The 19098-nt window shown below is 36.4% G+C and overlaps 1 protein-coding gene across 1 annotated transcript in view; it reads right to left on the bottom strand.

Moving 5' to 3' along the window:
• The window catches only part of CNBD1 (cyclic nucleotide binding domain containing 1), a 423545-nt gene that overhangs the window by 349466 nt on the left and 54981 nt on the right, over positions 1–19098 (bottom strand). The window contains exon 4 of the mRNA XM_037802596.1: positions 4693–4851. Within this exon, the coding sequence (XP_037658524.1) occupies positions 4693–4851 (159 nt within the window). The remainder of the gene's footprint in view (positions 1–4692; positions 4852–19098) is intronic.

Raw genomic sequence — 19098 nt, 5'->3', positions numbered from 1 at the left:
TGGGTCAAGTAATATTTTTTGTTTCTAACTTCATTTAGACTTCGCAACAATGACTTCATAAGGTTAATTATTGTGCTCATTTTACAGATGAGTGAATTAAGTATTAAGAAGCAGAAATTTTCCCAAGATCATACAACTAAAGTTGAATTCAGAACTCAATTCTTTCTGACTCCAAAGCCCATGCATTCTGCAATGTGCGCTTCCAAATATTCCTTTGACTCTTGCTGTCATAGACAGAACAAAACTCAGTACCATACGCTTCAATCTACTTGTCATGCGTTTTCCACTGCTATCCTTTGTGAATTTATCTCCTCAATATACACATTATTCTCTTAATTTAGTTCCCATTCTTATATCACAAACTATCATTATTTCTGTCAGAACCCTAAATTACTTTCAGTATTTATATTATTCTTTGTTAATCTATGTTCCCTTCTAGCTTCAAGTACAGACTTTCTTTTCTGAAAGATAGGCCCCCTCACCTCCCACCTCAGTGTAGTTTTCCTCCAAAACACTGTATTACTAACAGTCGGAATTAATAAACAACGAAGAATTTTTCTCTAAACATTGTATAGTCCTTAAATATAATTTGAGACTGCAATTCCTCATCTACTATGCCTTTTCACCAGAGGACAACAGTGTATTAACTATATTGTATTTGAATTCAAACAGCCTGAATCTAAATGGCAAAATTCCTGATGTTCTTCCAGGGAGCAATTCCTCTGAGTCATTCCTGAGAAGTAGCTTTGCATCACTGCTCCACTGAAACATAATAACTTCAGATGCCTCATTCCCTCAAAGGAAACATCTTTAATTGGAGAAAGTAGAAGAAAAAACAATTGGGGCAAGTTTTCTCAGAGGACCTTATACTGCCTTTCACAGCTCATTTATAAGTTCTGCTCATCTCCTACCCTTTCCACAACCCCCACAAACACAGACACATAAATGCCACTTTTTTCAGAAATTATTCATTTATAAAGAATCCAATTATTTTTGCAAAAGCAATTTATAACTGCATTTAAAATCTAGTGTTGTTATAGGCAATGCAATCAAATGCAAACGTGAGGATACTACATAATTTGCCCAGCATTCTTCAAGTTAGTGATCAAGTTGAACAAAGAAGCAGATTTGCTTCTAGGACTATCAATTCAACCCTGCTAATGTCTTTAAAAAAGAAAAAAAAAATCAAATTGTACATGTGAAATTGAACTCCCCAAAATAGAACACAGGCCAGTCATCTCTCACCTGGACAAATTCCACAGCCTCCTGACTGATTACCCTAAATCTCCTCTGATGCGAATAGATCATTTTTTCTTCCTCCTATCTAGCACTGTTCACTAAGAGCTGCCAAACTTAAGGACAAGTTAAGAAGTAATCAACCTGATTAAACCAAATCACATCAATTTGTCTCTCATCAACAGCTTCTAAATCTTGTCAGGCATGTTTGCCTTTCTTTAAAAAGAGGCTACTGTTAATCAAAGTTAATTTTTAATTGTTGAAATTTCAGGAAGGATGATGAAGTGAAGAATTTCAGAGAGAGTAAGGTAGCTACTTTTAAAAATATGTTAAATCACATCACTCACATCACTGAAGCAGCCCATTAATCTGATCTTGGCTCAGAAGGGCTACAGATCTGATAATTTATCCATCAATAAACAGATTTTAATGGAACTATTTCTGAGTTCTGTATATAAAGCATACAATAAGAGTGACTGATAAGTTTCAGTGGCTGAGAGATTCCAAAAGGAGCTGAGAGGTCACTCTGGTGGGCACTCTCACGTACACTATAGATAACTCTTTTTAGGCTCTAATGAATTGGAACAGCTAGCAGTAAATACAGGAAACTATCAAACTACAACCTGGAACCCTTGAATCGTGAAGACGATTGTATAACAGTGTAGCATACAGGGGGTGACAGTTTGACTGGGGAGGCCATATGGATCACACTCCCCTCTGACCAGTGTATGGATGGGTAAGTGGAAAAACAGGGGCAAAAAAAAAAAAAAAAAAAAAAAGGCACCCAGTGTTCTTTTTTTACTTTAATTTTTCTTTTTCACTTTAATTTTTATTCTTATTATTTTTGTGTGTGTGGTAATGAAAAAGTTCAAAAATTAATTTTGGTGATGAATGCACAACTATATAATGGTACTGTGAACAACTGTACGCTCTGTATGACTGCATGGTATGTGAATATATCTCAATAAAATTGAATAAAAAAAAGTGATTTACAGAGTCACAAAGTGATTGATAACAAGGCTAATTTACCATAAGGTGACCCCCAAAGAGCTATACCCTTATAGAAGCCCCTCTCCTTCAATAGGAGGAGGGGAGGAGCACCAAGAGCAGAACCTGCAATTTGTTTCTAGCAAACAGAATATGGCAAAGATGATGGGATAGATAGGAATGTGGTTAGGTACTACATGACTTCATCTTAGCAGACTGAGAGATAGTAAGAGACTCTCCCTTGCTGGCTTTGAAGAACTAAGCAACCAATGTTGTCAGAGGGCTTGTGAAACAGCCACCTGGAAGGATCTACAGATCCTCTAGGCTCCGGGAGCAACCATCAGATGACCTCAGTCATACAATCAAAAGGAACTGAAGTTTGCCAATTTGCACGTGAGCTTGGAAGAGGCTCTCAAGCCCCAGAAAGGAACACAGCCTGGCTGACACACTGCCTGAACCCTTGTGAGACACTGAGCAGAGGTTCCAGCTAATCCTGGCGGGGAGAGATAATAAATATATGTTATTTTAAGGCACTAAAAGTGTGGTGATTGTTAGACAGCAACAGAAAACTAATATTTTAGTATCCTGAGTAGAAGATAAAAGGCATATTCAACAGAAGAACAGACATAGATCACGGATGTGGCACATACCTTTGCTCTTTTACTTACTAGATTACCATGTTTATGTCAAAACATGGATGTGAGGATTAAATCAGAAATTTTATGTAAATAACTGAAAGCTTCGCATAAATACTAAACATCCCATAAAAGTGAGCTCGCTTCTCATTTGCATAGCTATTGTCAGTCTGTGGCTACCACAGCCTCATTCACTGGCAAACGTGAAGACTTGCCACATGAAGAAATGTACCCAATTGTGAGTTGCTAGAAGTCAGGGCTTCAGTACTTCAGGAGTTTCTCTACCCACCCACCCATTCTCTCACACAAAAGTGAGGAAGTGTGGCCTGGAAATCGCTGCTGTCCCAACATCTGTTATCCAAGGTAACTGGAGAATGGCTATTACATGGAACCCATGGATGCCCACATAAAGATACAGTAGTAGCAACCGATTTTCTCCTTTGTTGAGATGATCTTCTACCATGGTTCCTGCTTTCTACTTCAGTCTGTTGCAAAGATATTACTCATCCCCTTACCCATTTGCAGTTTCCATCCTGACATCAATCTAGATATGACTCCTGGTATTTTGAGACCTTGCCCAGAGCGCCATAGCTGATTGGGAGTCTCTGTTGCTGAGCTCCTCTTGCCTCTTAGATAAGAACCTTTGTCATCCAGATGCTGCTATCTCTTTAAACTCAGAGAGATAGGGTTACCAATAATGAAAAGTCCTTCAGCCCAGCACAACCTAAAACCAGTAGCACTGAGTGGTTCATAGATTTCTGAGGACTAAAAATGCTGAATCAAATGTAATTTTAATAAACATGATGATTTGATAGAATAAAGGTAGCTGTGGCATCCTATGGTTCCAGCAACTTTCAATGCTTTTCCTATTTTCTACCAAGTATACTTTTAAAACATTTGCTAAGCAAATTTAGTTCAATTTCCTATTTTTACAAGTTAGCAGTTTAATTATGCCCCTGCATAGCTGGCAGTTTTGATTTCCTTCTCTGCAACTCCCTCACACCTGCTTTCCTATAAAGTAACTAGTAGGTTCCATATTTATCTTTTGTTATTAAAAGTAAAAGCATCAAAAACTTGATCATTTTCTTATCCCCTGGAAGTTCTGATTATATTTTCTAAAATTCTCAATTACAGTTTTGAATAAAAGTGCTTAGAGCAAAGAATTCTTAGTGCATTCCTCAAAACATAAATGTCAGATTTTTAATTACTCATTCCAAGCCACTGTCTTTCTTTCAGGCACAATTCCATCCTTGACATTGTTATACCCTTAGTTTTGTTTCTGTTGTCAATCTCATTTCGAATATCACATTTTCCCATGGTCCCTTTTCAACTTTAATTTTATTCACAAATCCAACAAACCAGCCTCCACTCAGATTTAACCCTCTCCTGCGTGTTACATGCCAATCACAGTCCAAATAACTTCAGGAAATTAAAGGGAAACATGAGCTAAGTTCATTCAAAGGCTCTGTGATACGGAAGGCAACAGTTTAAATTCTGTGAAGAGTCAACAAGTAACCACAAGCTCATGAAAATCTTAAACATAATTTTGGCTACACATCAACAGAAAATAGCAGCTACTTTGGTTAAGACTTGAAATTAAAATGATGTGCCACTAGTTCAGCAATATTTCCATGATATGCCATGAAAATTGTATTTGTGGAGATTGTATTCATCTAGAGACAAAGTCTTCCAAATTACTAGCTCATCTGAGTTGTTCACTAGCACTAGGTTATAACTGAAGTACACCTAGCTGCAAACAACTAGCTTTTTTAAAAACTAGAATTCCTCAAAAGAATTATTCAGTTAAAATAAATAATATAAGAAAAATACTTACAATTTCTTTAGGATGGCTATGAATTCTGTTAACTTCTCCTCAAATACTTTTGGTCCATATAAAGTACGGTCACCACGTGCTTTTTTAACATGGACAGCTATATTGTGAGAATCATCAGGTTGTTGGGGTTGACTTTCTTCTGTGTCTTCTGTAGGTTTTCTGAACAAGGAAACAGGAAATATTTAATGGTGTGTCATATTGTACAAAAATTATTTATATGAACATTTACTTCATTGCCAAGAGTAGCGATGGAGTTTGAGTTGTGTAATTGTAATAATATATTCCTTTTCAGTGTGTTAGAATGGTTTCATCATCAGTAGTAGACTTATACACTTCTCTCAGTTAATGTTAAGTCCAAAATTTAACATATATAAAACAGTCACTATATAGAATTTGATTAAATGTGTCATAACTGTCCTAAGCAATAACACCTTTCGTATTATATTAGGCTTATGTAAATAAGGGAAATATTTGAAGTCAATGGCTTATATACTTCTCTTTGCACCCATACACTTGTTTTTTAGTGCAAATGATAAAACTGGCTTTTTTTTTAAAAAAAAAAAAAACCTTTGTTTCTCCTTCATAAACTATGGCAGCCCTGATACTGTTTTCTTGTGCCATGGTATATTACACACCTAAGTCCCAGAATGATGCATGAAAGAATGACAATTTCCCATCCATTTCCCAGCACTAAGCATTCATATTAAGAGGTAACTGAAAAACTAAGGGCAAGAAATCTAACAAATGCAGTCCATCTTTAAGAAAAAAACAGTGAAGAGGATTATAAAAATCCAGCTGGTCATAGATGAGTTACCTTTAATTATATACATGGGAAGATAAAAATCATGAAGTTAAATTAAGATAAATATTATGTAGAATAATAAAAACTAGTAAATTATCAAATTAACATCTAACATTCATTCATTGATTTTAATAAATCAGACTTGTTTGTTGATTACACTGCTAAATATTTTACACAATTATCTCATTAACCATATGAAATAAATAATATCTTCCCCCATTTATAAAGTGAGGAAATTGCAGCTTAAAAAGTTTTTATAACTTGTCTAACCTCTCTGCTATTACCCATAGAGTTGGAAAGAGGTTTTGTTTTTGTGGGGTTTTTTAAATTTATCTAAAGTTCACAGAATATGAAAGTTTGATAGCAAAACTTACTTATCTGATAGTCTTAGAGAGAAAATGAAAATACCCTAGCATAACTGATTTACAGAAGAAATAACATTAAAAGCCATAATCCATTTCCCCTTCCATGACCTTCACATAACTTCAGCCATTCCATCCCTAGAGACCTAGAACCCTACAAAAAACCCCAGCTCCTAGTTACTCCTCCAATTGGATCACAACAGTATATACAGTAAATTCAGTAGCAGCGAGAACTCAGGTATAAATCTATTGGCTACCTTCCTCCACCCAGACCTGATCCTCAAATGTAGATGGAATAGTGTTCTTATCTTTTAGAGAAGAGGAGGTCCATGGACTAGAGGGTGAGGAGGAGGCAGATACAGCAGACTGCATTTCAGAAATGTGGAGAGTGAGTTAGCCATGGATCAAGGATTCTCCAGACCCAAGTTCCTCATATTTACCAAGGCACCAATCAATCAGGAGATTCCTGGTATTCCTGCCCTAGTCCTGGAAATCCCAAGACAGCCAAAGGATTCAGAATCATCCCAGGTGATATTTAAGCCATCATGGCCACTATCATCAGGAGAGGCCAAACTACCATCAGGAACAGGAATAACGGTTAGATGGCCATACACATTGAGTGATTAGCTACATGATTAAGTTGTGTCCTGCACTCTTCAGGATATGTCTAAGAGGGAAAGAGAAGCAGCCATCAAACACTTGGAAGCTTCCCTTCAGCAGATGATGGCACCACAGACCCCTGGGCCACAGCCATCATGCCCAGCCATTTCCTGCAGGGTCATCTACATATGGGGCTGCCATGGGCTTAAGACTAGAAACAAATAAAGCAGATGTCTTTATTTTTAGTTTAAAAAAATGATATAGTATAAATACATCATATTTATATAGTAGAACTAGTAAGTAACACAATATTCATAGTCTAAAATCTTCAGCCATAAAATGCTTAATCATGTTTTAAGAGGTTAATAAATGACTGGGCAAGCAGGCACAACTAGCAGGGAGCTTCAGTAGAGCCTTGCATATGAGCTAAGTCTTTTCTGGGAAGTTGTGTTGGTGAACTCAGACTTCTCCATGTGTTTGGATTTCATCACTACCTATTAAGTGATAGGGATTAACACTACCACCAAGGAGAACATAACAAAATCTGAAATGCATTATCTCATTTAACACTCTAACACTGCTGTAAAGTAAGCATTATTATCCCCATTTTTTAGATAAAGAGACTAAGAGAGTCAAAGTTTGAAGTAATTTTCTTAAGACAACACAATTGCCAAATCACAGAGCAGAAATTCAAACCCAGATCTGACTGAATCCCAAGGCCATTACAATACATTGTTTTCTGTGTATTCTTATATCATATCTTTCCTTTACTAGTCCCCCAAACCTTTCTTTAAATACCCCCTACCTTCTTGTAAATCCATATAAAGTTTACTAGATAGTAGTTAAAGTCAGAGTGCTCTATTGGATCCTTCCATAAGATGCTTGGTAGACGATTCTTCATTCATATTTGTGAGTCAGTATGATCCACAAAAATAGAAATTAAACTAAGCTACACTTAGGTAAGTACACTAAGTTAACTCCTTCTGTTGAGCTTAGTTTAATTATCACTAGTGCCAAACGAGAGAAATAAATATGGGGAAATTCCCACACCCAGGATGTAAGTTGGCTAATTCCAGACTCTGTCATGTGCTAAGCAAAAGAGTGCTAACTTTTTCCAATGCATTGTCAAACATATCCAAAGTTAAAATTGAGAAGTTGTTCCGGTTTGCTAATGCTGCCAGAATGCAAAACACCAAAATGGATTGGCTTTTATAAAAGGGGGTTTATTTGGTTACACAGTTCCAGTCTTAAGGCCATAAAGTGTCCAAGGTAACACATCAACAATCAGATACCTTCACTGGTATTCACTGGCATCCAGAAAACCTCTGTTAGCTGGGAAGGCACTTGACTGGCATCTGCTCCGGAGTTCTGGTTTCAAAATGGCTTTCTCCCAGGATGTTCCTCCTTAGGCTTCAGCTCCTCAAAAATGTCACTCTTACTTGCTCTTGGGGAGTTTGTCCTCCCCTAGCTTCTCCAGAGCAAAAGTCTGCTTTCAAAGGCCATCTCCAAAATGTCTCTGTGAGCTGAAGCTCCTCTCTCAGCTCCTGTGCATTCTTCAAAGTGTTCCTCCTGGCTGTAGCAAGCTCGCTCCTTCTGTCTGAGCTTATATAGGTTCCAGTAAACTAATTACGCTGAACGGGCAGGGCCATAAGTCATGGAAATTACCCAGAGTTATCACCTACAGTTAGGTGGGTCACATCTCCATGGAAACACTCAAAGAACTGCAATCTAATCAACACAATAAGTCTGCCCAAACAAGAATGCGTCAAAGATAATGGCGTTTTGGGGGTACATAATACATTCAAACCAGCACAGAAGTCAATGGCAAGTTCCACTATAAACTCTTGACAATCGATGTTGGAATCCTGTCCTCTCATATAACATGAGAGACTTTTAAGGATAGACAGAGGTGAGCATTACTTCCCTGGATTCTATCAAATTTATGTCCCTCCCAAACTCAAAGCCTTCTTATTTCATTTCTAAAAAGCAACAGAAAATGTACAGTTAAAGATGAAATGTTGGACTTACATATATTCTTTAGAATAAAGTAGCACTCCATTTTCCAGAATACATGGTGATCTATACAAACATGTAAGAAAGTCAAATTGTTCAGAGAAAATTATACACAGATTTGTTCCCTAATAACTAGTGGAGAAGCTCAAATTTTTTAAAAGTTGGGATGACTTAAGAAAATGTTTAATATAGCAATATATTAATATATATTCATAAAATTATAATCAAGTTCCATGCTCTGTCTTCACTTATAACCTAAATTTCCTCCATTTACTATTCAATTCAACAAGCATTTACTGAAATACTAACACAAGCAAAGAAGCATTCACTCTTTTCACTATCTCAACTCCCAGGTATGAATCATTTCCAGTTTTCCTCTTTAACCACTCTACTTTTTCCACCCACAGAACACAGCTGAATTAGTCACACATCTGGGTGATTACAACTCTATATTATCTAATTTTAACTGATCCTTGATTGTGTTCAGTGCTCTTAATTAGTTGTTTGTTAAGCTCACTTCACCTCACAGTCACCTCAATAACTTTCATCTCATTGCTTTTCCCACTCCCGTTTCCACTTTTGTACTGTCTACAAATATCACTGCTCCCTTTGTTTTTCCTTTGAGAAAGAATGAGTCAGAATCTGCTTCTACTTGTTTCTACTTCCTTGCAAACAACTGGAATTCTATATCTTCCACCTCCCTGAAGTCAACACTGACCTTACTCAAATCCAGATGCCTTTCTCAGTCTACTCTACCTGAGCTGATGACGCTAATTTTTGGGAAATCATGAGAAAACACCATTCTAGCCATTCATCTATACTGTCATTCAAGCATGAGTTACTCTTATTTTATTAAAGAAAGGAATTAAATAGAGAGAAAATATGGCCAGTGAATTTTCAGAATTGCTCTTCCTGACTTTATGTTAACCCCATTAAGTAGATCTTAGCCCCGTAAAGCCAATCTACCTATGAATGGGACACCTAACTTTGGAGAGTGGAAAGGCCAATTTGGGAACACAGGGAGGCAAATTTCCTACCAATAATAATACACAATCTGGAGGAAACTCCAAATGTTCAACTACATCCTTTTGAACTGTAGAACTGACTCTTTGAATCAAAGATAGGCTTTTCCTACTTAGTTACATATGATATTTGGTGAATGAAATTAATAAAACATGACACCAGCATTTACACTGCTTCTTCAGATTAACTCATAGTTTCACCAGATCCACTACCTATCTCTTAACCAATGGCCTCACAGTCTCCCATTAGTGGGATACTGGTCAGGTATTTTATGCAGCACAAATGATTCCAGCTGGGATTTACTGGCCCCTTAAGCTCTAATAAGTTCCCGTGAACATCCATGAAAGTGCAAGCTCTCCCTAAGATGTCAGCAAGTCACCAAGAGGTTACTTGTTTATGTCACTTCAGTTGCTGGTCTTCTTCCTTCAACATTCTCTTTATTCCATGCCTCGTTTAATCAAATGTGAAACCCAGTCCTTTCTTATATCCTCAATGAAGCAAAACTCAACTAAATCAACCACTCAGAGAACTTTTAAGTGTAGCAGAACTTACCAAGCATTAGGGTTACCCTAAAGAGATGTATCACAAATGACACACTTCACTTGAAATCCATTAATAGATATTTCTGTTCTTAAATGTGCTCATCCAATCCTCAGCACCTGTGGTTTCTCCTCACTCACTGCAAACCTTTTTCCTACTATTTCCTGACTCCCCTTACTTCTTTCTGCCTCTTTTTTGGCTCTGCTCTTCCTTACTCCTGGGTTGCTCTGCAAACTCCATATGAGAATACCTCTAACAGACAGAACAATTCAACCCTCCTTGGCACCTACTCCCAGACTCTTTCAACCAAATCCATTGGTAAGGAAACACAACCATAAAGCCTTCCCTTTAGTACACTCTACCATGCCTCAGTGATAATTGTAATCATAAATAGCATTATTTTAGACTTGAATCTTTCTTGTCACAATCCATTTTTATGCAAGGAAATCCTATGTGTGATGTCTATAAATTGTCATCACTTTGCTACAGTAGTGCTCAGACCATCTTTATACTATAATTTGAGCCACAAGTGATAACAACAGAGCATGGCTAAAGCAATTAGTTAGATCTCAACAGTGCTCCCAGGAGCTAGCATGACAATCTTTCATTTCTCCCCTATTTTTTAATTTTTATTTTTTTATTTTTTTGCCTCCTCCCCAATCACCACCCGCATCCTGATAACTGCAGGAGAGATCATTTAAAGATTATGAAAATAATTTTTTTCAATGAGTTTCTGGTGACAGCTACTAAATTGGATGATTAGAGAAGCAGCAAAGATAGTTTCACCAGCATTTGCAAAATCAACAATAGGAAGAATATCACACTCAGTTCTCTTTGCCTCAGATACTCTCATTTCTTCTCCTGGCCAATTCTTACTTATCACTCAACTTAAGCATCACTTCCTCAGGAAAGCTTCCCCTGATCTTCCAGTACACCATCTGCCACCAATGTAAGCATTTACAGTGCAATCTCCCAACCCCCATCTTGTAGCCCCCCTTCTGACATCCACTACATGGTACTTGTCACCACTTACTCAGCCTGTCACTGCCACCAGGCTGTACATTCTGAGTAAGGGGCTACGGCTGACTTGCACTTAGCATAAGGTTGTGCTGAGTATATATTGTTTGAATGAATAAATAAATCACATGTTATTATTGTAAGGTTTCCTTCCAGATAATGTAAACTTTTACTTTCCTTTTTGGAATAAATCAGTGAAGTAGAATTAGTATAGTTCTGACATTTAAATAACACAAGGATCATCTCATTCAATAGACCTCAGAATTTCAGAAACAATATGGATTTTATAATCATAACAAGGACAGTTCCATTTGCTCTAATGCTGAATATGTATTTTTCAAATAGCCTATGGTTTAAACTTTTCTTAATTATCCTGACGCCAAATCCAAGCTAGCATGAAGTAAGCACTGCTTAGGCATGGCTGTACTGTATGGGTAATTTTAACAATGCTAGGGAAAGAAATTGAGTCCAAAAATTCAAAAGGAAAACAAAAATTGAAAGGTACTTTTACAGAGAAATTTTCTTTTAAAATCAATCCATCAAAATCCATTTGTTCTAGGTTTTGAGTTGCTTCATCTCCAAATATCCATCTTTATTTTTCAACATTTTCTGTACTTGCACCTTTAAAAAGAATATATAATATTCTAGGCAAAATGTGCATCATACCAAATGACTGTTTTACAATGTTTGAGGGAATAAATATATATTACAGAGAATTTTCACATCATTTATAACCCAGCCTTGTGTTAGTGCTGCTTTTAGATCTAGAAGTAAAATTCTGAGCTTCAATTAAAGTAACTGGAATATCCTAGGGTCCTTAGAATTGAGAGTCCAAACTTAAGCATCAATTCTTTGCACAAAACATAGTTTGCCAGCTTTGGGGCAACTGACGATTTGGTTGACTGAGTATGCAAGCTTCTGGACCCATGAGAAACATACCCAGCAGACTTCTTCCTGTCAGGCGCTGTTTGCACATTGGGGGACCTGCTTAGTGGGGTCCTAGTTCTTAGGGAAGGGGGAAGCATACCAAAAGCATAGTGCCAAAATTCTGCTCATTCCAGGTCTAATTATTCAAATTGTAAGTTATATAACACAAACTAAAAGTAAATGACTGTCTCAGTTTGCCAAGAGACTAAAACAAATGCCACATAATGAGTTGGCTTAACAACAGAAACTTATTGGCTTCATGGTTTCAAAGGCTAGAAGGCTTCCTCCTGGGGTCAGTAGCATTTCTAGTCAGTCAGCAATCATTGAGTTCCTTGTCTTTCTCGTCACATGGTGAAATCTTCTCCCTTCTCTTCCCAGTTCTGTTGTCTTCTGGCTTCTGGCACTTCCCCATGGCTTTCTCTCTTACTATGTCTACATTTCTTCTGCTTATAAAGGACTCCAGTGATCTGGACTAAGCCCCAATCTCATTCAATTGAGACACACGTTAACTAAAAATTACATCTACAAGACATGGGTCCACACTCACAGGAATGTGGTTTAAAATTAAGAGCATATATAAATTGGGGCACATAATTCAATCTACTACAATCACTTCACAAAACAGTACCATTAGCTGAGTAAATTATAAGCTTGGAAAAGACTTCTAGTCACAACAAATTAGTCCTTCCTCTTTTCGATCCCATACCTAATTAAAATGGAAGTTTTCAAAGTAAAAGTAATAGATATTGGTTGGACTTTGTTACAAGGTCCTGAATAAAATTATACCAAAATAACTCCAAACCTCCATGCTTTGCATATTAAGTGCAACATATTATTTGCTGCTAAATCTAATAAAGCAAGTACTTTATGACCGATGGGCATACACAGCTTTGTAGTTTAACCCATTCAGATAAGCCCAGAAGTGAATCAATTAATAGTTTTAAATGTGGACTAAATTTTCCCAATAGGAAAGTAACAGTTTGGTGATGTGTTTCCATATTCTGAAAGAAAAAAAAACAAAATACCAAATAATACCCTTTAGATTTGCTCCTCAAATTGCGGTACATGGACCACATCATCAACCATAGCATTGGATGTGAGCTTGTTAGACTTGCAGAACCACAGACCCCACCCTAGACCCTCTGACTCAGAATCTGCATGTTAGTAAGATCCCAGTGGATTTGTACACCTATTAAAGATTGTGAAGCACAGGTCTGGAGATTACTGAAAGTCACATTGAAAGTAAAACCAACTTTCTGTCTTGACTGCCAAATAATGCTACCTCTGTAAATACATAATAATTGCCTTTTAAATAATGAATTCCCATGAAGAAACGTTTATCTATCTTCTGTAGTACATATCCTTTTGGAACACATTTGTATTACTTGTTTATATCATTCTGTCTTGTATAGTCAGTGTTAACTCTGTTAAAGGCTTAAGGGGGGTTGTTTATTTTTCAAAATGATTAAACTAACTATCCTGAGATGTGAGCATTTAGAAGAACATGTGTTATTGACAGAAGAACCTCTGAAACTTAACATTAAAGGGCATTTCACTCTGACTCCTCTTTATGTGAACATAGTTTCAATATTTTAATAACTAAATAGACTAGTGGGATGGAAAGTTTACTTAAACACCAAAGATGTGCAACAAAGGTATTATATAGGGAATCTAAAACTTCTTCTAAGAATGAGCTCCCTTTTCCCAAATACCAACTAATGATGTCTAAGACTCATCAGATTGAAACAGTTTAATTAGAACTCTTTGTTTCTGTCAGGTAAATTAATGCTCAGTCTTCCCAATCTCAGAGCTTTCCAACTCTCTCAGCAGTTGGTTTGGGTGTGTGTTGGGATAAGGTGGGGTTGCTACATCACCACAGTTGGAAAGAGAAACTCCTCTTCTCTATGAGCTGCCAGTTGATCATCGCGTTCCTGTTGCAAAGTGACTGGCAGGTCTGCTCTGGCCCACGGACCAGCATCTCTTGAGGGATGACTGAATTTGTCTACAATATCATCCACCATTGCTGTTACCATCTCTTTGGGCCATCCAGATTCTTACCTCAGCAGCTTGCTCCTCCCCAACCCAGGGTCCTAACTGTCCATCAATCCGATCAGTAGCTCATTCTTTCCTGAAATTCTGGACCTCCTACATACTAGACACAGGCCTGGTGGAACCAAAGACGTTATCTCCAGTTGTATCACTAGGCATCTTCCTCCACCAGTGCTGTGCTATTATTCTCTCATGCTTGGCCTTAATCTATAGCAGTAACTCTCCTCCTGGCTGCAGATAATAATCGCTTAGGGATATATTTTTTTTAATTGCTTAGAACTTGGCTTTATCTAGTGATTCCAATTTACATTATATGGGGTGGATGGGATCAGTAATTTGAAAAACTCTCCAGGTGATTCTAAAGAGCAGCCAGAATTCATTATAACTGTCCTAGAAGATTCCAGCTTCCCCAATACTTGTCTAGATGTTTCTACATCCCTCAACCCTTCATTGTGAGCTTCATAACAGGGAAGAGAGAGGGTGAAGATTAACAATCCTCAATCCTTAGGACTGACTCTCTTCTCCTCTTTCCCATATGCTCCCACCTTCTCCTTCTCAAAGTATTATTTGCCCTGCCATTTTCTCTGAGATCATGATTGCATATAAAGTGCAGAGAGGGAAATGGCCATTCTGTTAAGGGAAGATACATAAAAACATAATCCAAAAATATCATCTTCATTATACATATGTCTCCCTAAAGTATCTGTTATTTCAAATAGGAAATGGAACCTTAGATAACAGAGCTAAAAGGAAACTCAAATGTCATCTAGCCAAAGCATCTGACTTTACGTATACGATAACGGATGTCAATAGGTTGACTTTCCAAAGCCATATAGTTAGCAAGTGGCAAAATAGACAGTCAAGACACTGCACTTTCAATCTAATGCACTTTCAATTATTAGCTACATTAGAATTTCCAAAATTCTACTAATCAGAATTTCCAAAGAGTTCTTATACATCTTGCCTAAGAACTTTTTGTATGTAGACGCATCATTAACAATTTCCTTCTGTACCAGACATGTAGAGTCTTGAGTTAAGCATCTTCCTTCTTTATGACAATATTTGATGCTTGTTCAAGCACTGAACTCACATTAATCAATTATTCTGCTCTTTACCCCTTCTTTATACATGCCCACCTTAGATGAAAGTACTCAGTTTTATGAAGTATGCAATGTAAGGAACGTATAGATGAGACAGAAATCATCCATGTTTTTTTCACCTCTGTTCATCTCAAACCTTTACTAAAAATGATTTCTTCATTGGATATAATACATCTGATATTTTAGTTTAACATTTTCTTCAATTAGTCAAATTTGATTTTAATTGCTTTAGTGAATAACATGAATCTTTAAAAAGAAATATAATAACTAATTTCAGGTATACTGATGGTTAGCTGTATTGTTTGCTTCTGTCACATTGTTTTTGCTCCACACCCTCTTTTAAAAGAAATTCCCCTCATTGCCCAACCATGTCTTGCTTAACATCTGCAAACCAGAGAAATACTCTTGCTTCTGATAGCAATATGTTTAAGAATATGTTCTTAAAGTTCATCTGAATTTTCTAAAATTCATTTAATTTTTGTGCTGACAAATTTCTCTCGAACTAAAATGGTCAAAAACTAATAATATTTTTATCAAAGTCTAATAAAGATCAAAAGAACACTTCCTTCCTTGTAGAATTTCCAATTATGTAGATGCTTATTATTTGTTTCCTTGGTTACTAACATTTCCTTAAGCTTCTTTTTTTTTTTTTTTTTTTTTTTGATCCTGAGAACTGGCCTAAACATGAATCAGTTCGAAGTCTTTGTCTTTCATGGCATTTAAAAAAAGGGTGGATAGTAAATCTGTAAATCTTTTGCACCAATTTCCTTTGTACAACATGCCTCCCCCTTTCTCCACAAGCATTCAAATCACATGCATTAAGTTCCTATTTGAAAAGTATAGTACTGGGCACTAACAAAGTTTAAGGAGTGCAAATTTAAGTAAAGTTTAAAGACAGACAGAGATTGAACTGTAGTTTATGTATCCTGGGGAGAAACGATTTTAAATTTTAAAATATGGAGAAAAATTACAATTGCATTTCAGAAGTGGCACTATTTACCAAATTCATTTTATAACTACTTTATTTTTAACCCAATAGCTATAATCCTCAGGAAATCACCTGACTTTATAATATTTCCAAAGTTCTTAGAGTTCATTAAAAAATAAATGAAAATATCAATAAAGTTCTAACTTTGAGCAACAAAAAGTTCTAAAATTTTTGTAATAGTTTAAAAGCAGAGGTGCTCCCCATTTATGTTAAAACTAGCATTTTGTTTTAATTAGTACATTTATAACGATTACATCTTCCAAATATAGAATATAGATGTAAATCTGAGATTATGCTAGTCTTTCCCTAATGAATTAAGGCAGCTGAAAATACTGATGGTTATGACAATCCAGATTTTTTTGTTGTTGTTGGAAAAGAATGATCAATATATTTGATGGGAACAGATAGATGACATTGCACAGTATCATCACAAAGATTTTTTATAATGGCAAGATTTATCATAGCATTGTTAATTTTATCTACCAGCTGGAATATGGAAGTCATTTCATTATGCAGCTCCCGTTAAATATAATAGTACTTTATATAATATGTGCTTTGCATCTTTGTTTTATTTAACCTATTTGAAAAAAGACAGAATTTCTTGACAGATGGTATGATCCACACAAAATATCATTGCCCTCTGTAGTCCAAGATAATAATAAGACCTACAGCAATTAAAAAGCTCTTTCATTGCATAACCTTATAATGAAGTAGATATTATTACTGTCCTCTTTTTCCAAGGAAAACCTGAGTGTAGTCAATGTTAAGTGACTTCTCCAAAGTCATGTTCATGCTATTGGGCAAAGTGAAATCTTAAATCTAAGTCTTTTGGGTCAAAATTTGGTGCTCTTTTTAAAATAATGAAGCTGCTTCACTGTTTGACTTCCCAAATATGTTAATCACCAAAAATGTACACTCTGTCTAGTTGACCCATGAATAAGTCTACTTTTAGATAATGACTGCAGTTCCAAACAGGACTTGATATTATTCTTGTCCTGTTCTTACATTTTTGCTCAAGCAGAGCAATGTCTCAGCTAGGTCTGCCAATTATTTTCATTAGTGTGGCACTAATCCAAAAGGATTTAATGGTTATAAGAAGCATTTCTTCTAGTCTCCTTGCACATTGATGTCCATCTTCAATGTTTAGCAAAGGCTCTGCATCAGCTATTCCCATGAGCTGCTTATAGGCACCATACTGCCAAGTCATTTTATCACATGATATTTGTGTTAAGTGAATTACACAGTGTTAAAGATGACAACAACAGGTAAAGTCTGGTGAGGAATACATTTAACTGTGTAGGCATTTAGTCTGCTAGGATTCAGGTCATTTTTATGCTACTAAAAGATTCTCTGATCTACCTGAGCTCTATTCCCACCATCTAGGTAATGTATATATATCATGTTACATGAAGGACCTGCATAGAAAACTATGTGGTGTCTTTTTCACCATCAACAAAGCAGGATATAAGTATTTAAACTGCAGGAAGACTTTGCCTCTTTGATCTATTTATAAACTTATAACACTAAGCTGATGGAAAAAGTACAAAACTCTAATTCTGTATCACTCTGGGCTTGGCTCTTTTGGCCACAAGTGACAGAAAACCAGCTGACACTAGTTTGAGAGAAAACAATGAAATATATTTGCTGAAGTAACTGAAAGGCCCGTGGAAATTCTAACTTCAGGATTGGCTGAATCCAGCCATTCAAACAATGCCACCCCATTCCCTTAGCTCTAAATAAATGCTTGGTTACGTGCCCATTCTTCAACCAATTCCAGTTACTCTGGTTGACAGGCCCAAAACCCACAGCCATTTCTGATGCTGGAGTCAGGAACCATCCATAATAAAAGGACGAAATCAGCTTGGGAGCCTTGAGACCAAAATAAGAAGGAAGTAGCTTACAGGCAAAACCCGTGAATGTCCAAATTACGTGCCCTCTTATGTGAGTTTTCTCAGCCCTCCCCATCTCTTAATTACTAGCTCTTGATATCTACCACCTCTCAAAACAAAGAATCTTTCCAGAGATTAGTAACATCCTAAAGGCACTGGATGAGTTGCTTTCATGAAGCTTAGCCATCCATTTATATCGCTATTGAAAGGCAATGAAATGGACACAGCTTATTCAGTATTTACTTAGCCAGAAATGTGTAAAAGCCTTGAGATAACTGAGTACTGTAAGAAGCCAAACTTAATTAATTAACTCTCAGTGTGCTTGTCTATTCAGGAAAGCAAGTACCATTAGAGTAAGCAATGATGAATAGGCTGTTTTAAAAATGTGAATAACTTTTTCTTTCAGTTAATTGAGATAGTAACAATATACACTCATTGTTTATAAAAAAATGAACAATAGAGAAAAGCATAAATAAAATTACCTATAACTCCACCACCAAGGAATGCCACATTCACATTTTGACCTTCCGGCATTTAAACTGGCATAACTCTCTCCTCTCCCCCTAAACACTGAATTCACTATTCATGCCACTTTTCTCACTTAAATATACACAATAGATGTATTTTCAAAATATAGCTAATTATGTCACACCTTTGGTCAAAATTCCTCAAGTCTTATTGCTTTTAGAATTAACATCAAAATCCTGCATTTGTCCTACCAGCTCCAACATAGCTTGGCCCCCTCTTGACTTAACTGCACACCATATCCTGAAACAGTTCGTTCTTAAATGTTGCTTCTTCATAGAGGCCTCTCTTGATTATTCAGACTTGATAACATTCTTCTGTTGAATATCCACCTTCATGAGGGCCCTTCTCTTATGGCATTTATCATAGATAGTTATTTTTGTGATTATTTAATCTGATCACCCCAACCAGAAAAGGTAAGGTTAGTATATATTTTATTTGTGATTCTATCCCTAATATCCATCATAATACAGGATTGGAGTAAGTACTCAGTGAAAACAAATACACAATACTCACTAAGTACAAAACACAAATACAAATGCATTTCATTATGTTTAATGGTTTATATGGC

Source organism: Choloepus didactylus, chromosome 14, assembly GCF_015220235.1.
Source record: "Choloepus didactylus isolate mChoDid1 chromosome 14, mChoDid1.pri, whole genome shotgun sequence".
In the NCBI taxonomy this organism is placed as follows: domain Eukaryota; kingdom Metazoa; phylum Chordata; class Mammalia; order Pilosa; family Megalonychidae; genus Choloepus; species Choloepus didactylus.
This window is presented reverse-complemented; position numbering and strand designations above follow the sequence as displayed.